The sequence below is a fragment of the Salvelinus fontinalis genome, chromosome 1, assembly GCF_029448725.1.
Source record: "Salvelinus fontinalis isolate EN_2023a chromosome 1, ASM2944872v1, whole genome shotgun sequence".
Classification (NCBI taxonomy): domain Eukaryota; kingdom Metazoa; phylum Chordata; class Actinopteri; order Salmoniformes; family Salmonidae; genus Salvelinus; species Salvelinus fontinalis.
This window is the reverse complement of record NC_074665.1, coordinates 65,105,596-65,130,328: the sequence shown is the minus strand read 5'-3', so window position 1 is coordinate 65,130,328 and position 24,733 is coordinate 65,105,596. Positions and strand designations below refer to the sequence as shown.

General features: G+C 44.1%; 1 protein-coding gene across 1 annotated transcript; it reads left to right on the top strand.

Annotated features, from left to right (window-relative positions):
* Positions 1-1,675: 1,675 nt before the first annotated feature.
* On the top strand, positions 1,676-19,952 carry LOC129859848 (exportin-5-like). Its single transcript, XM_055930026.1, has 33 exons — positions 1,676-1,953; positions 2,762-2,883; positions 3,004-3,076; positions 3,317-3,454; positions 3,769-3,951; positions 4,051-4,077; positions 4,252-4,437; positions 4,674-4,750; positions 4,848-4,892; positions 5,067-5,163; positions 9,375-9,458; positions 9,639-9,764; positions 10,052-10,142; positions 10,294-10,422; positions 10,859-10,974; positions 11,495-11,650; positions 11,770-11,811; positions 11,940-12,029; positions 12,274-12,473; positions 12,647-12,743; positions 12,912-13,093; positions 13,939-14,039; positions 14,180-14,276; positions 14,403-14,539; positions 15,487-15,584; positions 15,873-15,919; positions 16,028-16,125; positions 16,812-16,871; positions 16,997-17,097; positions 17,182-17,289; positions 17,791-17,928; positions 18,118-18,285; positions 18,575-19,952. The coding sequence occupies exons 1-33, from the start codon at positions 1,849-1,851 to the stop codon at positions 18,725-18,727; spliced, it is 3,672 nt and encodes a 1,223-aa protein (XP_055786001.1). The 5' UTR covers positions 1,676-1,848; the 3' UTR covers positions 18,728-19,952.
* Positions 19,953-24,733: the final 4,781 nt, after the last annotated feature.

Sequence of the window (24,733 nt, the reverse complement as noted above, 5' to 3'; positions counted from 1 at the left end):
AGGAGGGAAATGATGCCTTTGCAGCCTGAATGGAGGATGTGAGCCAGTCCACGGTCGACACAAGTGTCAATTAATCCTAGAAGATTTAGCACCCACTATCGGCTGCCTTGTCTAGCGAGAATCGACACTGGCCCAAAAGTCATATTTAAAAAGACCAAATTAAGGCATCTTTGACCAAATCTGTGTGCTGACACAATCCTTTGAATGAAATTAATTATTTTCATGTTCAATTTTTATCACACACAGTACATTTGACCCTCTGGGCTCTTGCTAGGAAACTCTGAAATGTACAACCAGTTAGCAAGTCGGAAATGTTTGAGTTTCCTAGTTCCGACTAACACATAAAGGCATTGAGCCTCCTCTGGCAGTAGCCTTGACCCCTCGATCACACCAACAGCGTCATTGCCTTTGGTACACCATAAGTACATTCCTTTCCAATGGAACACTGCATATACAGAGGCAGTTGCAGTGCGTTCTGTGTGGTGAATACATTGGATTTATCGAACATATGCGTCAAACTGTATGCATAGACGGCTTGACAGAAATGGTAGCAGAAGGTGAACAAAACGAGCAAAAGTTGAGGTAGAAGACAAGGACCTGTCCAATAATGCATTTCTTATTGGACTGCATTTTTTGGACAACGAGATTAATTTGGGAAATCCATTTGTAATATTGAGGAGTGTGAAGAAAGCAGTGGGAAAGGAGGATTCAATCAAGGTGTCTAGAAGCGGCCTTGTTTTGTACTGGGGTAGCAGTAAATGTAAAAGTTGACCAACTAAAGGGGAAGATTCCCGGTGTTTGTGATGCTCGTCGTTTGGTGCGATGCAGACAGGGTGGCGTGATTAGTGAAACAGAAGAGTCATTGTCTGTTCTTTTGAGTTTTGATGTTGAGTCTTTGCCCGACCAAGTGATATTAGGATATATAAGTTATCCTGTACAAGCTTTTGTGCCGAATACATTACATTGTTACAGGTGTCAAGGTTTTGGGCATGTGTCAGCAGTGTGTTGGAGGGAGGTTCCTAGGTGTGAGAAGTGTGCAGAAGGGCATGAGACAAAGGAATGTGTAGCATTGGAGAAAGTAGTGGTATGTGTTAATCAGAAATGTCCCGTGAGAGAAAGGCAGGTTGAGGTTTCCAGGATTAGAGTAGTGCATAAGTTGTCATATGCTGAGGCATCAAAGAAAGTAGAGGAAGATGGGTCTAGGTGGAGGGATCCTGAGAAGAGTGGTGTGAGTAGTGTATCTGTACCAGTACAGAGGGATAGGCCAACAAGTTATATATGTTTCAGTAAGATTGGATTTTTTAGCATTTATAGCAATGGTTATCGACTGTACTGCAGGGATGGAACGTAAGTCGCAAAAAATTGAGGTTGTGGTGGCAGCTGCAGAGAGGTATTTTATTTAGGTGTGAGACTTGACATCAGAAGAGTTACAAGGTGTGTTAATTGGTGGTGTCCCATCCTTTCAGGTTCTTGGCCTGAGGTAGGACTAAATAGATTTAATTAGTTGAGTAGGGTGGTATTATTTTTTATTATTTAAAAATTATTTTTTTCTGAGTCTTGTGTTAGATGTTAAAATATTTATTTATTTATTGAAGCGAAGTATAAGGGAGTACTCCAGTCTAGTAGGGGGCGGTAATGCAACATTTATTGGATGCCAACCGCCGTTAAACCTCATTGAAGAAGAAGTAGTTTCGCTACTCTCGAACACGGCGGATGCCTATGGTTACGCCTGTGTTGCTAGCTACATGCTAATTCTCAAAGCGCGCTCAGTTGACCTATTTTGCAGGTGTTTTGCATGGTGCGGTACCGCTAGCTTTCATCTATTTTTTTGGAGACGCTACACTCAATATGACGGGTGAACTGGTGGCTGAAATGTGTGATCAGCTTGTTAAAGCTGTGAACGTGATGATGGACGCGGAATCTAGCCAAATATATCGCCTGGAGGCCCTAAAGGTATCTTGATGGCTAGATGCTAGCTTGCTAATGTTAGCTGGTAAGGTATCCCAAAGGCCGGCAGATAGCTAACTAGCTCGCTTTCCTATTTGTGATGCGATTGCTTGACTAAAAATGTGCATAGATGCATAGCTATAACTTCACATTATAGTTCGCATGTCCATTGCATGTGGCTCCCGAGTGGCGCAGCGGTCTAAGGCACTGCATCTCAGTGAAAGAGGCGTCACTACAGTCCCTGTTTCGAATCCAGGCTGTATCACATCCGGCCGTGATTGGGAGTCCCATAGGGCGGCGCACAATTGGCCGGGGGTAGGCCGTAAATAACAATTTGTTCTTAAATGACTTGCCTTATGAAATGAAATCATCAATGGGCGTAGCTAGGTAGCATCATAACGTTACCGTTTCCAGCTGCGGATTTCATTCATTGCACGTCGCTAGTTAGCTAGAGTCATTGCTGCTGGCTGATGCCCTCAAACTGAATAAAAGATAAGCTAACGTTATGTCAACCATTTAGCCTAGTTATATTGATTGCGTTGAATCAACTGAGTTATGCATTGTTTTGAGAGTTTCTTGTTAAATTGCTAGCCAGCTACTGGCAAGCTTTACCTCCTAATTCACTTCTCCCTGTAAAGCTCCATAAACGACATTGATAGCTATGACGGATATCATTGCAAGTTCACAGTTTTCATGTTTTATTCATCCATTCATGTGAGTGAGTTTGTCCTATGCCTAGCTGGCTACGTATATACAGTAGCTAACGGATTGAGTGCATGTTATTAACTTGTCCATGTCGCTCTTTTATTTTTAGTTTTGTGAAGAATTCAAAGAGAAGTGTTCCTTCTGTGTCCCATGTGGGCTACAGTTGGCAGATAAAACTCAAACAGCAGTGGTGAGGCACTTTGGTCTACAGATACTGGAGCACGTCATCAAGTGAGTTCTTGAGTATATTGTACAGTCTATAATTGACATAGTTATCCTCAATGATATCAAGACATCCCCCTACACATGTGTTCCCCAAAACCTTTTTGTTTTTCTTCATGTTGAGAATAGGTTCAGATGGAACAACATGCCACAGCAAGAGAAAGTCCAGCTGAAGAACTGTGCTATGGGGCTATTGTCAACTGTGAGTCTGTTTGGGTGATAAACATCCTGTTAGTGTCTTACTTTTTCTAGAGAAATAGAAAAATGATGTGGCAGATAAGATGACGAGTGGAATTACTGGTGGTCTGTCGACCCAATTACAAATATACTTTTTAAAAAGTCAAACAAATTCCCCATTGTTGTGCGATCAGTTAGATGTACATTAATGAATATACTGACACTAGTCTGTTCCCTGACTCTGGCACACTGCCTCCCTCTGCAGGGCACATATCCTATCCTGGAGGAGGAGAGCCACATCAAGGACGTTCTCTCGCGGATCATAGTGGAGATGATCAAGAGAGAATGGCCTCAGCACTGGCCTGACATGCTCAAGGAGATGGAGGCACTCACCTGTGTAGGGGTGAGTCGGCACGTTCCCGTTCAGTGTTTCCCCTGGGTCTTTATGCTGGTGCGGTGCCAAGGCCCCCAGAGCAACTTTCAGGGCTGAAAACATCAAAGCATTCAATTGGAGAGAAACAAAACTGGGGGTGGAGGGTGGGGGCTTATTGAAAATGGAAGGGAGCAAGGATTTGGTTTGTAATCCATCCACCAGCGTATGGGTGAGTCGGCACGTTCCAGTTCAGTGTTTCCCCTAGGTTTTTATGCTGGCGGGGTGCCAAGGCCCCTGGAGCAACTTTCAGGGCTGAAAACATCATAGCATTCCTCCCCCCCCAGGAGGCCCAGACAGAGCTGGTGATGTTGATACTGCTGCGACTGGCGGAGGACGTGATCACCTTCCGGACCTTGCCCACCCAGCGCCGCCGGGACATCCAGCAGACCCTCACCCAGAACATGGAGAGTATCTTTAGCTTCCTGCTCGCCATCCTGCAGCTCCACGTCGACGAGTACCGCAAACTGGTAAACAGAAAATGGTTATAACTGTCTTGTTAAAAAAAAAAAGTGCAGAATTGTTTTTGACCTCTTTTTATTGATATTCTCTTTTTGTACCTCTTCCAGAAAAGAATCCCGGGCCAAGAATTGCAGGTAGGAAAGTGTTTTGATGTACTATATCCACTTTCTAATGTTATATTTACATATTATATTCACATTAAAACACCCAGCTAGAGACTTTTCTGTTTTGTGCATGTTACCCCCTCCCCCTTCACTCTCTCATCTCTTCCCCCCCCTCCTCTTCTCTCCCCCTCTCCCCCTGGTCAGGCCAAGGCCCACTGTCGGGTAGGCGTGGCCACTCTAAACACCCTGGCAGGCTACATAGACTGGGTTGCCCTGGCAAACATCACCAATGACAACTGTCGCCTGCTGGAAATGCTGTGTCTGTTGCTCAGTGAGACAGAGCTGCAGCTGGAGGCTGCAGAGTGCCTGCTCATTGCCATTAGCCGCAAGGTTAGTATAGACTACACACTAGACACTCCCCTTTCTGCAGTCAGGCCTTGTAGGACATGACATGCCCCTTTCTGTTCGGACACGCCCCCTTTCTGCAGACTACTCTGTAGGACCAGACCAGATATTTTTTCAAGACATTGGAATGAATAATGCAGGTCTACAATTACTGTATTATTAGTCAGGTACATCACAGGGCAGAGAACTGTTATCTTAACATGCTTGGTGTGTCTCCATAGGGGAAGCTGGAGGACAGGAAACCACTCATGGTGCTGTTTGATGACGTTGCCATGCACTACATCCTCTCTGCTGCACAGTGAGTACATTCCCCTCATCACCCACAAGGCCTGGGTTTACACAGCAGCATTACTAGCTCATTCTGCCTTCTAATTCTCATTGGTTTGTGGCTACAGGTCTGCAGATGGAGCAGCAATATGCAACAAATCCTCTCCAACACAGTGAGTAGCCTACACATTTTGCTATTCAGCGTCAAAGTTATTGTCCAGCTTTGTTATTTAGCATTCCATTTAGCATTTGAGTTCATGGGGCTTGGTACTTTTTTTCTTTCAGTGAAGTGTGCTGCGATGCTTAAAAATGCACTTTAAGTCAAGTTTGATTTGATTTCCCCCCAGGCCAGTGGGGGTGGGGGTGGTGGAGACACACTACACCTTCCTGAAGAGGCTATGTCAGGTCCTGTGTGCCCTGGGCAGCCAACTCTGCTCATTAGTGGTGAGTCTGGCTCAGGATTTCCATTAGGAAAATGTGTTGCCGGACAACTTGACCGGGAAGATATACATTTTCTTGCCATTTGAGAAATTTACCGTACCCGTATGTATTGGGTGCATAATGGATTAGGGCGTCCAGCCACGGTGCTCAGAATGACACGTTTAGATTATGGTAATTCATCTTAACAGAACATGCAACTCATGTAATGAAGCAGTCAATGAAACACATTTTCAAACACTTACCAAAATGCAATTCGCAGGAAAACACCATTATAAACAGTGCACCTGTTAGCGGTTCCATATGTGACAGAGATAAAAATCTCTGTTAGAAACTTAGAAAGAGGGGGAATCTAAAGAGGCAATAACAAGAATGGGTTGCTAATATGTTGATATGAAAACCAATAGAACAGGAGAGAAATGGCACATCGTTGGGTCCAATACCGAAGTACATTTGCCAAAATGATATAATTACTCCTGTCTATACAGAAACAAAATACCTCACCAGAAAGCATGACTTAGCCACAGAAGAATCAAATTTATTTATATAGCCCTTCTTACACCAGCTGATATCTCAAAGTGCTGTACAGAAACCCAGCCTAAAACCCCAAACAGCAAGCAATGCAGGTGTAGAAGCACGGTGGCTAGGGAAAAACTCCCTAGAAAGGCCAAAATCTAGGAAGAAACCTAGAGGAACCAGGCTATGAGGGGTGGCCAGTCCTCTTCTGGCTGTGCCGGGTGGAGATTATAACAGAACATGGCTAAGATATTCAAATGTTCATAAATGACCAGCATGGTCAAATAATAATAATCACAGTAGTTGTCGAGGGTGCAACAAGTCAGCACCTCAGGAGTAAATGTCAGTTGGCTTTTCATAGCCGATCATTAAGAGTATCTCTACCGCTCCTGCTGTCTCTAGAGATTTGAAAACAGCAGGTCTTGGACAGGTAGCACGTCCAGTGAACAGGTCAGGGTTCCATAGCCACAGGCAGAACAGTTGAAACTGGAGCAGCAGCACGGCCAGGTGGACTGGGGACAGCAAGGAGTCATCATGCCAAGTAGTTCCTGAGGCATGGTCCTAGGGCTCAGGTCCTCTGAGAGAGAGAAAGAGGAAAGAGAGAATTAGAGAGAGCATACTTAAATTCACACAGGACACCGGATAAGATAGTACTCCAGATATAACAGACTGACCCTAGCCCCCCGACACATAAACTACTGCAGAATCGAGCTTCTTAAAAAAAAAATAGCTGTGGATTGTTTCAAATCACAAGCTGATGGGCCTATGCTTATTTGGAAAGCCTGCAGGTTGGGCAGCGCGTGTGGCTATAGGTCTGGCTGATTGAGTTGTGGCTGTCAGTGAAAAGGATCTAAAATATGTGTGAAGATAATGTGTCTTGAGTATAATTTAAACTGTTGAGACAAGAAGGGGAGGGGTGTGTGGCGAAGTCTCTCTCCAGAATGGCTCAGCTATCTCCTGCCAATACTTGCATATTCATTGTGTGAATTGTTTGCCCTTAGATTTCAATTTTTTTGATCAATTCCCCAAGACATATGTCACCACTAGTAAATGTAACGTTAATCCCGTCATTTTTTAAACATTAATTTCTGTTAATTACAGTCATTTACCTTTCTCATTCTCGTGGAAGCGTTGCTTTCAGAGTTCACAGCCGGCTACACTTGTGAGAGAAGTTTTGGTTTATTTCATAACCATCATTTGAGGTTTTTACATTTTATTCATTGTCTTTTGTTTGAGGTGCTCTATGTGAGAAATGAGCATGTGTTTGGTTTCTCTGTCCTGATAACTTTGAGGTAGCACGCGCTTGAGCACGCAAGTACTTGGCCTGCTGCGCAGAAATGTAGGAAAGTGTTTTTTTTAACACTCATTGCTAATGATAATATATTAAAAATATAGTTCCTCACAGTAAGCTATTTGAAAAATCTTTCCAATCTCCCCCTCGATATTCACCAATCCTCGGTATTAAAGAACAATGGAAGTTATAGGCCTACTGCCGCATTGTCCTATAGTCTATGAGTTCCATGAGTTCATTTATTTAGTCGCCAATGGATAACAGCATATCAATGTGTCCCTATGGCAGAGGTTGGTGATCTCGCATTAGTTGACTTTTTAAAGTTCAGATTTTAATTCTGATTTGTATGATTAACCACCTGACATTGATTTTGAGAAAAGAAAACGTTATTATTTAAATAACTGTTCCACCAAAATGTACCTATGGAAATCATAACTGGCACGCAGAACAGTAGATATTGTAAGCTTCCCCAAACTTGAAACTCACGTGCCGCCTATGAAGTCTTTATAAAATTGTTTCCATGGTCGGATTTTGCCTATAGGCTACTTTGAAGCAAGGTAAGACATGCCTCATGATATGAAATAAAACAATTAAGTATGCTTTCAAAATGCATACTGCCTCCAACTCACATTGTAAAGTGGTGGGTGATGCGCTGATAGCCTGTTGCCTGCACTTGACTGATGAACAGGAGGCGCGCTTTAATTACCTCTTGAGAAATACAAATAGTAGCTCTTTTTAATTGTGCACCAAAACAGTTTTTAACATGCAATTGCATTTAGAATTATTGCACAATGAATGGGCTTATAAAAGCACCTGGATTTCTCCTCCAGCACCTCAGGTGGTTGCTGCTGGAGTAAAACATCTCAAAATAGGCTCTGTGTGCGTGTGATAGTTGTTGGATAAGTAAGGTACATGATGACTAATTAAAATACTCAAAGGCCAATTTAATTCCACTAAATAATGCAAATTAACCTATAGACTGAAGCATGATGGTCAAATGTATTTACACTACCGTACCAAAGTTTCGGGTCACCTAGAAATGTCCTTGTTTTTGAAAGAAAAGCACAAAAAAATTGTCCATTAAAATAACATCAAATTGATCAGAAATACAGTGTAGACATTGTTCATGTTGTAAATGACTATTTTAGCTGGAAGAGGCTTATTTAAAAAAATAAAAATACATTTATGGAATATCTACATAGTTGTTAAGAGGCCCATTTATCAGCAACCATCATTCCTGTGTTCCAATGACAAGTTGTTAGCTTATCCAAGTTTATCATTTTAAAAGGCTAATTGATCATGCGAAAGCCGTTTTGCAATTATGTTAGCACAGCTGAAAACTGTTGTTCCGAATAAAGAAGCAATAAAACTGGCCGTCTTTTAGACTAGTTGAGTATCTGGAGCATCAGCTTTTGTGGGTTCGATTACAGGCTCAAAATGGCCAGAAACGAAGACCTTTCTTCTGAAACTCGTCAATATATTATTTTTCTGAGAAATAAAGGCTATTCCATGCGAGAAAATGCCAGTCTCAACGTCAACAGTGAAGTGGCGACTCCGGGATGCTGGCCTTCTAGGCAGAGTTGCAAAGAAAAAGCCATATCTAAGACTGGCAAAAGAAAAGATTAAGATGGGCAAAAGAACACAGACACTGGAGAGAGGAACTCTGCTTAGAAGGCCAGCATCCCGGAGTCGTCTCTTCACTGTTGATGTTGAGACTGGTGTTTTCTCGCAAATTTCTGACATGGAATAGCCTTCATTTCTCAGAACAAGAATATACTGACAAGTTTCAGAAGAAAGGTCTTTGTCCTGGCCATTTTGAGCCTGTAATCGAACCAACAAATGCTGAGGCTGCAGATACTCAACTAGTCTAAAGAAGGCCATTTTTATTGCTTCTTTAATCAGCACAGCTGTGCTAACATAATTTCAAAAGGGTTTTCTAATGATCAATTAGCCTTTTAAAATGATAAACTTGGATTAGCTAACACAATGTGCAATTGGAACACAGGAGTGATGGTTGCTGATAATGGGCCTCTGTACGCCTATGTAGATATTCCATAAAGAATCAGCCTTTTCCAGCTACAATAGTCATTTACAACATTAACTATGTCTACAATGTATTTCTGATCAATTTGATGTTATTTTAATGGACAAGAAATGTGATTTTCTTTCAAAAACATGGACATTTCTAAGTGACCCCTAACTTTTGAATGGTAGTGTACATTGACTGTTGTTTCCATCAATGAATAAAAAACATTATTTTGCCATTTTAGATTTGTCTTTCTCCCGGTCATTTTGGCCGGCAAGTTTTCTGCTTTTCATTTGTTTTATCGGCCAAAAGCCATAAAAAAAAGAAGAGAAAAAGTGCACGTGGGTGTCTTGATTGTGTTTGTGCTATGTGTTTGTAATGCAGGGTTCAGATGTGGAGGTAGAGGTACCAGCAAACCTTAGCAAGTACACAGAAGCGTTCCTGGCCTTCACCACACACCCAAGCCAGGTGAGTTACCTAGTGTTAAAATAAAGTACTAGCCAGGTAGTACTACGGTTTCTCCATATCCCACTTTGTCAAATCTGGTCCTCGAGCACTGAACGTTGAGACATAGTATTCTTACATTTTTTTGATCTGTTCTGATAAACTACTCTACTCTGAACTAAAGTATTTGTCTTTTCCCACCAGTTCCTTAGGTCTTCCACCCAGATCACATGGGGAACGTTGTTCAGACATGAGATTCTCTCCAAGGATCCTGTCATCATCCAGATGACCATCAAGTACTTTAGAGCCACCATGACCAACCTAGTCAAGGTGAGACAGGCTACAATGTATGTGCATCCAAGACTTTGTGCAGTTGCACATTAAAGCATCAAAATGTTCATTAGAAAAAGTGAGCATGTAAACAACTCACAAATTGAGCTACACACGAACACACAAATTATACATCCAAAATCTAAATAACTACACCTAAATCCAAAATCTAAATAACAACTACACGGAAAGGTTTAGCTCTTCCACTATGTATACTTTGCCTCTACATGCAAGGTTCTTTTAATTCTATGAGTTGCTATTCTATATTGTTGTGTTCCTCCTGCTAGACTGGTTTCCCTTCCAGCAACGACAGTCCCAGCTGTGAGTACTCCCGTCATGACTTCGACAGTGATGAAGACTTCAACTCCTTCTTCAACTGTAAGCAATGTGACTCCTATTGTATTTGAATACTTTAGACTTAAACAATATCAATATAATACATTTTTCTTGCCATTAAAGAATATTTTCTCCAGTTCGTTCCTACTGATCTCGACCCTGATGCTTGTGTCCATGTTCCGATGTGTTCCAGCGTTCCGAGCGCAGCAGGGGGAGGTGGTCCGGAACGCCTGTCGTATTGTCCCCTTGGAGGCCTTCCAGATTGCAGCAGAGTGGCTGCAGTATCAGATCAGTACGCCCATCGATATCGGAACCACTGTGTGTACGTGCTGCTTCTTGACTGTGGCGATCTGGGGAGGGGGATCTTCTGTGTGTGTGTGTGTGTGTGGGGGGGGGGGTCGCTGATGGTGAATGTGCCAGTATGAAACTGATTGAATGTCTTGGAGGAGTCCATTTGATTGCTCAAATCAAGAGTTTCTCATATCGCGGAAGGAGGAGTTTGAGGAGGTTTTTAAAAAGGAAATGCGTCTTTATTTGTATGAGATGAGTTCTCACTATTAACAAGAAATGCATGAATTCTCGTAACCACTCTGAAAGGGCGCCAAGTGACAGGAAATGATGGGTGGAGAGATACTGTTGATGCCTGTTAACTAATCAGCCTGATTAACTATACTCTCTTTTTTCCCCCTTTTTACTCCTCCTGCCTTGTTTTTTTCTCTCTTTCCGGTCTTTCTCTGTCTTCCTCCTTTTCTTTCCAGCTAAGACGGCTGAGGGGCTGTGTTCTATCCTTTCTCCGTCAGCGGTCCAGTGGGATGCTATGACCTTCTTTACAGAGAGTGTTGTGGGAAAGATCTTTAAGAACGTGGAGGATGAGGTACAAGCTGCCAAATGAGAATGGCTACCCACAGCAGAGAAATGGAGAGAGCAAAAATAGTAGAGAGTGCAAAGGAGGGTGACAGGGGTAGAGAGGGCAAAGTGTGAACGCTACCAGGCGGGTGCCCTAGATGACAACAAAATACTTTACATGTTGCAATTATATTTTTGTTGTGTATGTATTTTTAAAATTTCCTTAAATATCCTGTGTTGTGGGCTTATTCTTTTGCCAGGTGCTGCTGGAATGTTTACCAATGGCATGCCCATCTTTTGAGAAATTACACTGGTCACTGAAAACATTTTATAAAGCATAAATAGTGCTCACTTTAGGGGCTGCAAAAGTACTTTACTGATGATTAGTAAAAATGTGGGAGTAATGATTAATAAATGGTGAACACACACTATAAATGGTTTATTACGGACCCTTAAAATAGTGTTACACAAGTGTTATGAATGTAATGAAAGGAAAGTGATGATGTATAAGAAACCCTGACTCTAGTGTCCCTCTGCCCCTGCTGTAGAAGTTGCCTGTAGACCAGGGCATTGAGCTGCTACAGGCTGTGTTGAACTACAACACCAGAGACCCTCTCATCCTGTCCTGTGTCCTCACCAACGTCTCCGTCCTCTTCCCCTTCGTCACACACCGACCTCACTTCCTGCCTCAGGTCCTCTACAAGGTGAACACATAACTGTGTGCTCAAACGCATGTGCACCGATCTACAATCTCTCTCTCCTGACCTTTTGTGGATCATGTCCACCTTTTTAAAATTTTACTTGTTCTTCTTTTCCTTCCCAGCTATTTGCCTCCATCACATTCGAGGTGGTAGAGGAGAGTAAGGTGAGCCGTCTTAAATATTCTTAGGAGGGATGACAGATGTGTCCGTTGGGATTGTATAGAAGCAATAGGTATCCGAGGCTTAGTAGTAGTCCATCCAATCATCACCTGATCTGGGATGTCATTTTCAGGCACCACGGACGCGTGCGGTGAAGAACATCAGAAGACACGCCTGCTCCTCCATCATCAAGATGTCTCGAGACTACCCACAATTCATTCTTGTATGTGTCTGCGGTCAAGTTCATCCTACTCCTAGAGAAGGCTCATCCATCGCTGTGCAGTAGAAAGGAACAGCTGCTTTAAGTAGATACTGATGAAACCGTTGGCTATGACTCTTAGAACCAGTGTACGGATGTGTGCAAATCTATTGCATCTTACAAGTGTATGTGTATCTGTGGGGGGATGTTTGGGTGTGTCTGTTTTTCACATTTCTCTCTCACACTCGCTCTCTCTGTCTCCATTCAGCCGTGTTTTGACATGATGTATAACCACGTGAAGAAGCTGTTCTCCAGCGAGGCTCTGTTGAACCTGCTGGAGAAGTGTGCTCTTATGGAGGCCCTGGTCCTCATCAGTAACCAGTTCAAAGACTACAACAAGCAGAAACACTTCCTGGAGGAGCTCATGGCCACTGTGGCCGCTCGCTGGACCTCCGACGAGATGAGGCGGTATGTACACACACACGCACGCTGTATACACTGAACTGCTTACATGCACTGCATGCACACAGACACACACATGCGCCCGCACACAACATGCGTACACACACGCTATACACACTCAACTGTATACACCCACTTGCACTGTATTATACACTGGTTGTTCTCTTTGTGTGCATCAGTGTGCTGTGGGATCCTGCTCTATTCCTGGACTTCGTTGGTGCTGATCAGCTGGTGGCTGAAGGCACAGAACACACAACGGGCATCAACAGGTCACGGGTAGGTGTGTGTGTGTGCGCGCGCACACGTGCGTGCTTTCATGGCTAAGTGCTAAAACTTTCTATGTGATGTCAGACTTGCCAATTCAACCAGTTCTGCCAAAACGTCAACTGTAACTTTCCTAACTTTCCTATTCACTGTTTGTCTCACCCCCACCCTGCCCTCCAGTTGAGTTTCTGTGTGTACACCATCCTGGGGGTGGTGAAGAGGGCCCGCTGGCCGGCTGACCTGGAGGAGGCGAAGGCAGGGGGCTTCGTAGTGGGCTACACCCCTAATGGAGCCCCCATCTACAGAAACCCCTGCAACGCCCAGGTCCTGGCTCTGCTGCCCAACCTGCTTGCCCTCATCAGGTAAGGGGGTGTGGGTGCTGGAGAGAAAGACCGTGTGTTTGTGATGATGGTGATGAGGATATAGTGTTTGTGATAATGGTGCTGTTTGTGATAGTGTTTGTGATTGTGGTGATAGTGTTTGTGATTGTGGTGATAGTGTTTGTGATAATGGTGCTGTTTGTGATTGAGGTGATAGTGTTTGTGATAATGGTGCTGTTTGTGATTGTGGTGATAGTGTTTGTGATAATAATGCTGTTTGTGATAGTGTTTGTGGTGGTGATGATAGTGTTTGTGGTGGTGATCATAGTGTTTGTGATGGTGATGATAGTGTTTGTGATGGTGGTGATGGTGGTGGTGAGGATAGTGATGGTGGTGGTGAGGATAGTGTTTGTGATGGTGGTGGTGAGGATAGTGTTTGTGATGGTGGTGGTGAGGATAGTGTTTGTGATGGTGGTGGTGAGGATAGTGTTTGTGATGGTGGTGGTGAGGATAGTGTTTGTGATGGTGGTGGTGAGGATAGTGTTTGTGATGGTGGTGGTGAGGATAGTGTTTGTGATGGTGGTGGTGAGGATAGTGTTTGTGATGGTGGTGGTGATGATGATAGTGTTGGTGGTGATGATGATAGTGTTGGTGGTGATGATGATGATGGTGGTGGTGATGTTGGTGTTGGTGATAATGATAGTGTTGGTGGTGGTGATGATGATAGTGTTGGTGGTGGTGATGATGATAGTGTTGGTGGTGGTGATGATGATAGTGTTGGTGGTGGTGATGATGATAGTGTTGGTGGTGGTGATGATGATAGTGTTGGTGGTGGTGATGATAGTGTTTGTGATGAACATGATAAAGAGGATGATGTTTCTCTGTAGAACCCACAACAGTCTCTTCCTGCCGGAGAACATGTGTCGTCTGAGTGAGACGTTCTCCAAGGCCTACGACATGATAGAGGTGGAGAAGAACGTGGTTCTAGGTGAGAGGAACCACACTGATTCAATGGTTATGCACTGTACTGGTTTAGAAACCCTATATCAAAGGTTGGTAACCCGTGGCTATAATTTCCCCTTTGAAGGATAATAAACAACCATGAATATTATGTGTCTTGACCTGTAGGCCTGCCTCAGCCAGCCCTGGACATCTATGACCCTCCAGTGTTTAAGACTCATCTAGAGCGCATGCAGGGATTCTTCTGTACCCTCTACGACAACTGGTGACTTCCTCACTTTGGATAGTCTTCTGCTTCCTCTTTCTCCACACACACACAACCACCCAGTCTCGCTCTCTTGCTCATTTCCCCCTCTTCCTCTCGCTTGCGCACCCCCCGTTCTCTCTCTAGTTACCATACCCTGGGGAAGGCAGGCCTATCATTGCAGCAGGACTTCTACACCATCGAGGGATTGGCTGAACAGATCGTTGGTTCTGCCTTTGTCTCCCTCGACAACGTGCCTGACCACAGACTCCGCACCATGCTCCATATCCTTCTGTCCCATAAGCTGCCAATCACATGTGAACGCAACGTGCAACAATTTCAACATTTTGCTGAGTTACAGTTCATATAAGGAAATCAATTGATATTAATTCAGTAGGCCCTAATTTAGGGATTTCACATGACTAAGCAGGGGTGCAGCCATGGGTGGGCCTGGGGGGGAATAGGCCCACCCACTTGGGAGTCGGGCCCACACACTGGGGAGCCAGGCCCAGCCAATCAGAATGAGCTTTTCCCCACAAAGGGCTTTATTACAGACAGAAATACTCAGTTTCATCAGCTGTCCGGGTGGCTGGTTTCAGACGATCCCTCAGGTGAAGAAGCTGGATGTGGAGGTCCTGGGCTGGCGTGGTTACACGTGGTTGTGAGGCTGGTTGGAAATACTGCCAAATTCTCTAAAACGACATGGTAGAGAAATTAACATTAAATTCTCTGGCAACAGCTCTGGTAGACGTTCCTGTAGTCAGCATGCCAATCGCACGCTCCCTCAAAAGTTGAGACATCAGTGGCGTTGTGTGACAAAACTGCACATTTTAAGAGTTGCCTATTATTGTCCCCAGCACAAGATGCACCTGTGTAATGATCATGCTGTTTAATCAGCTTCTTGATATGACACCTGTCAGGTGGATGGATTATCTTGGTAAAGGAGACATGCTCACTAACAGGGATGTAAACAAATTTGTGCACAATGTGAGAGAAATAAGCTTTTTGTGCGTATGGAACATTTCAGGGATCTTTTATTTCAGAGCATTGAACATGGGACCAACACTTTACATGTTGCGTTTATATTTTTTGTTCAGTGTGTATATTAATTTTGTAAAGACAAGAAGAGAATATAATGTCATTGTTAGTGATCAAATACATTGATATAGCATTGACTTTACATGTACACTATCCATTCAGTCCAACTGTGTTCCTTAATGTGTGTGTGAACGGGTGTTCCTGAAGCAGCTGGTGGTGTCATGTCCTCAGGACTGCTACAACGGTCTGCTCTGCCCCCTGCTGGGCCCTCTGTTCGCCTACATGCTACAGGTCTGAACTCTCACGCTTTTCCCCCTTGTGCCTGTGAAGTAATATACCAAAAATGAGAGTTTCTTTGCATGTGTAAAAAATATATATATATTTTTTTTTAACACAAAAAAAACAGGTACTCACAACAAAAGGTTACCTGTGGTACAACTACCAAACTAACAGAAATCAGAGGCTGATCAAACACTCCGAGCATGCTTATTGTCCTGCGCACTAGTAATCTTTCACCATTAATAAGAAATAGGACAACTCAGCATGTGACGTGTTGTCTCTCTGTGTTTATTTATACAGAGACTCAATCTCAGGTGGCAGATCATCAACCAGAGGAGTACTGTCAGGTAAGATGTGTCCATCTGTGGGTTCTTATGAAGGCATGTGGTCTCTTTGAATGCGTAGGTTTTCTTGTGCTAGTGGTATGTTGACAATCTCCTTCCCTCTGTGTGTAGTGGGGAGGAGGAGGAGGACGAGTCGTGTGAGGAGACTCAGGAGATGCTGGAGGAGCAGCTAGTTCGGCTGCTCACCAGAGAGGTTCTGGACCTGCTCAGTAAGTCCACACTTTTGGGATAAAGGTCAGATTATTGGGATGCAGGGAGCGATTAAGTAGCACTTTCAATTAGAGGCCTTCACGGGTCCAAGTAAATAACTCCATTCAGAATATTAAGTAGCAGCCTACCGGTTGGCTGTTGGTCATTGTAGCCTATCCTTCTCCTTTAACTTTTAATTCCCTCATTTTAATTCCATCTTCTATTGATTAGATGTCTCCTAACTTTTGCCACACACAGCGGCTCTATGACTGTTAGCCTATTGCCGCTTTGATGACTTGTGATTGGCCAACAACAAGCTACACGCACCACACTCGTGAAAAGCAAGAGCAGCAGCATAAATTATCAAATTTCTCTTTCTCTCCTTCAGCATTCGGATCTGTACGTGTCCTTGCAGTCAAGTCAGTTAAAATTTACTTGACAATCAGATCAGACCCGTGACATTATTTAGAGTTCTTGATCCAGACCCTCTTGCGTATTCGGCTACAGGTGGATCCGTGAAGACCTGTACTTTCAGTTTAGTTTCTCCATTGAGCATGTCTTTATTAATTCTTTGTCCAGGAGAAGGATTCATCTAATTCTGAGAAACTGGACCTATGAATTTAGCTCTGCTGCGCATCCATATTTGATAGATATGGGGTTTATTTCAGTCTAGCCATGTGTCCTAACATTGATCCTTTCCCATCAGCTCACGCCTGCATAATGAAAAAAGTGCCTGCGCCAGCAGGAAATAAGGAAGACGTGGATGGTAAGTGTTCACTTGTTTTCTAGGGAAGAAAAGTATTACTCAGGTCCACCCCCTTCTCACTCTTCCCCTTCCTTTTTATGTCCTATCGTGTGTGTGTGTGTGTGTGTGTGTGTGTGTGTGTATAGAGGAGGAGATGATGTCCACTGAGTCCCAGGCAGTTGCTGCCTCCCCAGCCCAGCCAACAGGCGAACTGACGGAGCTGGGGAAGTGTTTTCTCAAACACGAGGTCAGCACAACACACACACACACACACACACCGGAGCATCTACCCATGGCAGTATGATGGGACTCTTTCTCTCTCCCTCTGCAGGACATCTATATGACCTTGTTGACCATCTCGTTTACCTCTCTGTCCTGGAAGGACACCAGTAACTGTCACCGCAGCGCCTCCATCGTGTGCTGGACCCTGCTACGACAGGTAGGCTACACAAAGGACAGACTGACAGCAACTTTCCATCCTAAGCACTCCCTATCCATTTAAGCTTCCTTTTCCTCTCGCTCCCTCCTTACTCAGTGTCTGTCTGACCGTGTTTGTGCTTCACTCCTGTGATTCGATGATTCCTCCCTCCTTCCACTCTGCTGTCTCTCCCTCTCTTTCACTCTACCTGTCTCTCCTCATCTCTCTTCACTCTGGCTCCCTCTCTTTCACTGTACCTGTCTCTCCTCCTCTCTCTTCACTGTGGCTCTCTCTCCCTCTCTCTCTTCACTGTGCCTGTCTCTCTCTCCCCCTCTCGCTTCACTGTGCCTCTCTCCTCTCTCCCTCTCTCGCTTCACTGTGCCTGTCTCTCCCCCTCTCCTCTTTCTCTGTGGCTCTCCCCCCTCTCTCTCTTCACTGTGGCTGGCTCTCTCCCCCTCTCTCTCTTCACTGTGGCTGTCTCTCCTCCTCTCCCTCTCTCTCTGACTCTGTTGTTGTGTCCAGGTTGTAGGTGGGAACCTTTTGCCAGAGGCGGTCACATGGTTCTATACCAGTGTTCTGAAGGGACTGCAGATGCATGGGCAGCATGAGATCTGCAACTCAGCCCTCACACAACTGGCCCTGCTTATGTACGAGAACCTGGTGAGTGTCACATTCTCTCCCTCCTCCTAACTTGTCCTTCCTCCCCTTCCTGGGTCAGCGGCCACAGTACATGGAGCTGAGGGCTGTGATGACTCAGATCCCCAACATCACTCACTCTTCTGTCTCCTGTCCTGCTCCTCCCTTCCTCGACAACTAACCCTTTCCTCTCTTCCTCCCTCCCTGGGTCAGCGGCCGCGGTACATGGAGCTAAGAGACGTGATGACTCAGATCCCCGACATCAATCTGGAGGCTCTAGACCAGTACGACCAGCGGTTGCTGGAGCCCAGCTCCGCGCAGAGGCTGGGAGAGAAGAAGAGGAAAGACCAGTTCAAGAAGCTCATTGCTGGCACTGTGGGGGTAATAACACCACCTGCCACCTGGGGGAGGGTTCTATTTAGTTTTTTTCTGTAAAATGACTTGCAGCAAAGACCTACAATTATTTCATTGAAAATAATGTCTGAAATGTGTCCATTGTGACTTTTGAAATAGATTTTAATTAAAGGATGTAAGTTGCACTGTATTGGCAAGTGCTGTCAGTATTTGTTTTAATAAGTTGAATTGAATAGGGCCTGCACACTCCTATGTAACAAGACAACCATTCAATCCAAACCGATTCTAAATTGTTCTTGATCTCTCCTACCCACAGAAAGCTCTGGCCCAGCAATTCAAAAAGGAGGTACATATCCGAAATCTTCCGTCTCTCTTTAAGAAGCCGAAGCCTGAGAAAAGGGACATTCTGGAGACCAGTGAGAGTGGAGCACTAGCAGCGCTCTTCTCCCCAGCACTGGACGACATCTAGGAGCACAGAGCAGCACAGAGGCCTTCAGTCTGGCCTAACACACACTACAATCAGCTGTTACAGGACATCGACTGGACTAGCATACACACAAACATGCATACACTATCTATCCTCCCGGGGTAATTTTACTCCCGAAGGATTGGCTCAACAAGTGTTCGACGTCTCTACCCTATCGATCGACAGCTGGATGAATGGACTCAGCCTCCCCATTAGGACAAAGGGAATCAGAATATTCTGTCGTGGACTGAACCCTGTTAACTGCTCGCTAATATTTATCCAAATAATGTGAGTGTCTGCCTTGATCAGAAATATAGAACAATATGATGATGGTGATTGTCCTTCAACAGGACATGGCTTTTGCCATAAACCCTGCAGGTTGTAAATGGTAACAAAGAATTGCGTTAATACAGCACATTTCCTCACTAACACAACAGATTTAATTGTGTTTTAGTAGATCCGCAAACATGGACCATCCACCTGTGTGCTAAACGACAGCAGCCATTTTGTGCCAGAAGAACCTGAATGGGATCCAGTGAGCATGTCTGAGGTGTTATACAACAGACTACTTTGAAGTCTAAGGAGAGCTATTTTCAAACCAATGTTTTGTACAGAATCATTACTCTGTTGATGGTTGAAGGTTTTTTGCACTGGTTCTCCCAGCTGTGAACGTATGAGAAACCAGCACTGCATTCCACCTATGTTAATGGAAATAGTTTGCCGCAACGTAGACTTTTGTTCGGCGGTATTATTTGTGAAAACTGATCCAATGTGGTCGAGAGCCCATATTTTATGCCATCTGTTTTGTAGGTCATATTTGTGTGCATTTGGAAGAAGCTGCAGGTCTGAATCTCAAATAAATTGGAAAAAAGGCACCAATTGCTGTGAGGTTTATATGTTGCCAGTCTGTCTTTCCCATTAATATGGGACCAAAGCCTGCTGATTTATCCAAATACATACAGAATGATCAGAATTTTGATGGCATAAAATATAATAGGGGACTTGGTTACATCATTTTGGGAGGCATCTTAGATTTTTGGTATGAACTACCCCTTTAAATCTCCCAACCCTGTCAATGATTGATTGTTCACGTGGCCAACTTACTTTTTTCCTTAATGAATGTATAAAAAAAAACAATTGTACAGGGGGAAAGTATTTCAAACTGTAGTGCTGTTTTTATATTTTGCTGATTTTAAATAAAGGTAGACTTGAGTCATTTTAAATGTTACTTTTTAAAATATTTAAGGTTATTCGTTATTAATCCGTCCCTCCCATTGGTTCACCTTCTAGAGTCAGTGGCCGATTATGGTATGGAGAGATTTTAGTGCCAACAGATTGTATTTGAATTTTATCATTTTGAATTTGTTTTAGGATAATGAGCTTTATATTTTTGAATGTTTAATATACAACTTGAATCATTGAATTCATACATTTTACTTGTATTTCATGATTTGAAACTGAATTATATGAATATTTATGGTTGATATTGTATTCATTGTCTGGATCAAGTTTACAAACCATCATTTGAAGTTATTCAAAGTTCTATATATTCAACTCAGATTCAGTTTTCAAATACAGTTTTCAAATTCAGCTCTCTAAATTCAGCTTCAAAACCACAGCCAACATCCTGATACTTTGGCAGCAAGGAAAGGAGAACAGATACTTTTGGTCATGTAGTGTATGTGGATACCTGCTCGTCGAACATCTCGTTATAAATCTCATTATAAAATCATGGGGATTAATATGGAGTTGGTCCCCCCCCTTTTCTGCTATAACAGCCTCCATTCTTCTTGGAAGGCTTTCCACTAGATGTTGGAACATTGCTGCGGGGACTTGCTTCCGTTCAGCCACAAGAGCATTAGTGAGGTTGGGTGATTAGACCTGGCTCGCCGTCTGTGTTCCAATTCATCCCAAAGGTGTCCGATGAGATTAAGGTCAGGGATTTGTAGTCCAGTCAAGTTCTTCCACACTGATCTCCACAAATAATTTCTCTATGGACCTCGCTTTGTGCACGGGGGCATTGTCATACTGAAAAACGAAAGGGCCTTCCCCAAACTGTTGCCAAAAAGTTGGAAGCACAGAATTGTCTAGAATGTCATTGTATGCTGTAGCAGTAAGGTTTCCCTTCATTGGAACTAAGGGGCCTAGCCCGAACCATGAAAAACAGCCCCAGACCAATATTCCTCCTTCACCAAACTTTATAGTTGGCACTATGCATTCGGGTAGGTAGTGTCATCCGCCAAACCCAGATTCTTCTGTCGTACTGCCAGATGGTGAATTTAGTAAATTATCTAGTTAATACTTTTTTAACACTTATTTTTTCTTAACTGCATTGTTGGTTAAGGGTTTGTAAGTTAGAATTTCACTGTAAGGTTGTTGTATGTTCTATTTGACGCATGTGACAAATACAATTTGGTTTGTATTTTGATTTGAAGTGTGATTCATCACTCCAGAGAACGTGTTTCCGCTGCTCCAGAGTCCAATGGCGTCAAGCTTTACGTCACTCCAGCTTGTGTGCAGCTGCTCGGCCATGGAAACCCATTTCATGAAGCTCCCGACGAACAGTTATTGTGCAGATTTTGGTTCCAGAGGCAGTTTGGAACTCGGTAGTGAGTGTTGCAACCAAGGACCGACTATTTTTTTATTATAATTTTACCCCTTTTTCTACCCAATTGGTAGTTACAGTCTTGTCTCATCGTTGCAACTCCCGTATGGACTCAGTAGAGGCGAAAGTTGAGAGCCGCGCGTCCTCCGAAACACAACCCAGCCAAGCTGATATGCTTCTTGACACAATGCCCGCTTAACCCGGAAGCCCTCCGCACCAATGCGTCGGAGGAAACACTTGGCGACCATGTCAGCGTGCATTGCGCCTGGCCCGTCACAGGAGTTGCTAGAGCGTGATGGGACAAGAACATCCCTGCCAGCCAAACCCTCCCCTAACCCAGACGATGCTGGGCCAATTGTGCGCCGCCTCATGGTTCTCCCAGTCGCGGCCGGCTGCAACAGAGCCTGGACTCGAACCAGGATCTCTAGTGGGACAGCTAGCATTGTGATGAAGTGCCTTAGACCACTGCGCCACTCGGGAGGCTGACAGACTATTTTTACACGCCTCAGCACTCGCCAGTCCCGTTATGTGAGCTTGTGTGGCCTACCACTTTGCGGCTGAGCCGTTGTTGTTTCTAGACGCTTCCACTTCACAATAACAGCACTTACAGTTGACCAGGGCACAGCCATGCTGTGTGAACTGACTTGTTGGAAAGGTGGCATCCTATGAGGGTGCCACGTTGAAAGTCACTTCAGTAAGGCCATTCTACTGCCAATATTTGTCTATGGAGATTGCATAGCTGTGTGCTCACTTTTATACACCTGTCAGCAACGGTGTGGCTAAAATAGCCGAATCCACTAATTTGAAGGGGTGTCCACATACTTCTGTATTTATAGTGTATAATCAAACACTCTGTGGTAAACAAAGCTTCTGGCAGTTTCTGAAGCCAATGTGCCATGTTGAATATATTTTCTTCCAATGAATTTCGCTCTAGCATTTGAACAGTTTTGGTTATAAGCTATTATGACCCCATTTCTGGAACCTAAGACTCTCTTGAGCATGGATGTGCTTTCTGTTCCCCTCTGATGATCACAGGCCGTGTTAGAAGGGAGTGTTAAACAAAAAACGCAATTCGGCCCTAATAAGAATATAATTTGCCCTCAGAAAACCCTCAATTCGTCGGGGCATGGACTCTACAAGGTGTCGAATGCGTTCCACAGGGATGCTGGCCCATGTTGACTCCAATGCTTCCCACAGTTTTGTCAAGTTGGCTGGATGTCCTTGGGTTGTGGACCATTCTTGATACACACGGCAGGGAAACTGTTGTGTGAAAAACCCAGCAGCGTTGCAGTTCTTGACACAAACCGGTGCACCTAGCACCTACCTATTCTAAGGCAATTAAATATTGTGTTGCCCATTCAGCCTCTGAATGGCACACATACACAATCCATGAACTTCTGTTATGAGTGTGGGAACTTACTGCCTCTACCAAGCTGCAGGAGACAGTCTTCTGTTCCTGCTGTGAGGAATGGAAGAGGAAAGAGAGGAAGAATGCATCCAAGAGAATGAGGAAGGCAGAGGTTGAGGTTGAATTTCATGACGAGTGATTTCTGGGGTAGTGTTAAGTGCGGAGGTGGAGGCATTGAAGTTGAAGATTCCCAGTGTTTGTGATGCCTGCCATTTGGTGCGACGCAGACCTGGTAGTGAGCGTGGGGAAGTGAAGGAGTCACTGTCAGTCTATAGACAACGAAGTCATGTTAGGATATATTAAGTTATCCTGTTAGAGTTTTTGTGCCGAACCCACTGCAGTGTTTCAGGTTCCACCTGTATGGTCATTTTGCAGTAGTGTGTAGGATGGACATTCCAAGATGTGATAGTGTGCAGGAGGGCATGGGACAGATGAATGTGAGGTTTTGGTTGGAAAATTTGTGTGTGTCAACTGTAGGAGTGCCCATGTAGCTGGGGATAGGAAGTGTGCGTTGTGAGAGAGACAGGTTGAGGTGGTCAGAGTAGTACAGAAGTTGTCATATGCTAAGGGAGTGAAGAAAATACAGGAGGATGGGTTAAGGGTGAGGGATCCTGAGAGGATGACCTTGAATAGTAGATCTGTGTAGCACAGAGGGATAGGTCAACAAGTGATATATGCTTCAGTAAGGTTGTATTCTGGGTGTTCATATAGTGCATTCGGAAAATATTCAGACCGCTTGACTTTTTCCACATTTTGTTACGTTACAGTCTTATTCTAAAATGTATTAAAATGTTTTTTCCCTCAATATCCCATAATGACAAAGCATAAACAGGTCTTTATAAATTTTTGAAAATGTATTAAAAATTAATACAAAATAATATCACATTTACATAAGTATTCAGACCCTTTACTTTGTCGAAGCACCTTAGGCAGCGATTACAGCCTCGAGTTTTCTTGTGTATGACGCTACAAGCTTGGAACACCTGTATTTGGGGAGTTTCTCCCTTCTCTGCATATCCTCTCAAGCTCTCTCAACTTGGATGGGGAGCGTCGCTGCACAGCCATTTTCAGGTCTCTCCAGAGATGTTCGAATGGGTTCAAGTCCGGGCTCTGGCTGGGCCACTCAAGGACATTCAGAGACTTGTCCCGAAGACACTCCTGTGTTGTTGGCTGTGTGCTTTGGGTCGTTGTCCTGTTGGAAGGTGAACCTTCACCCAGTCTGAGGTCCTGAGTGCTCTGGAACAGGTTTTCATCAAGGATCTCTCTGTACTTTGCTCTGTTCATCTTTCCCTTGATCCCGACTAGTCTCCCAGTCCCTGCTGCTGAAAAACATCCCCACAGCACGATGCTGCCACCACCATGCTTCACCATAGGGATGGTGCCAGGTTTCCTCCATACGTGACGCTTGGCATTCAGGCCAAAGAGTTCAATCTTGGTTTCATCAGACCAGAGAATCTTGTTTCTCATGGGCTGAGAGTCAGTGGAGGCAGTGGATGCAGTGGAGGCTGGTGAGGGGAGCTATAGGGGGACAGGCTAATTGTAAATGCTGAAATGGAACTAAGTGAAACGTGGTTTCCATACGTTTGCTGTGTTTGATACCGTTCCATTTATTCCTCCTATAGCTCCTCCCACCAGCCTCCTCTGTTTAGGTGGTAGGGTAAAAATATATATATTTCATTGTGTGGATCAAAATATAATGGATTTATACCCCAGTCTAGTTGGTGGCGGTAATGCAACATACATTGGATGCCGTTAAACCTCACCGAAGAAGGTTTGAGTCCAGTGGTAGCAAAGATATTTCTAACTAACCCAATAAAGTTAATCTGTGTTGTTTACAGTGGAAGCAAATGAAGCATAGTGGGCAGAACAAGCAAGGAGGTGGGTAAAGCGAAGCACGAACTATCAAGATCCTATTGGCGCGTGGTAGCATGTATTTGCATATTTCTATTAAGGAACGCCTCCTCTGTGAAGTGCGTGTGTACACAAACTCATTTCG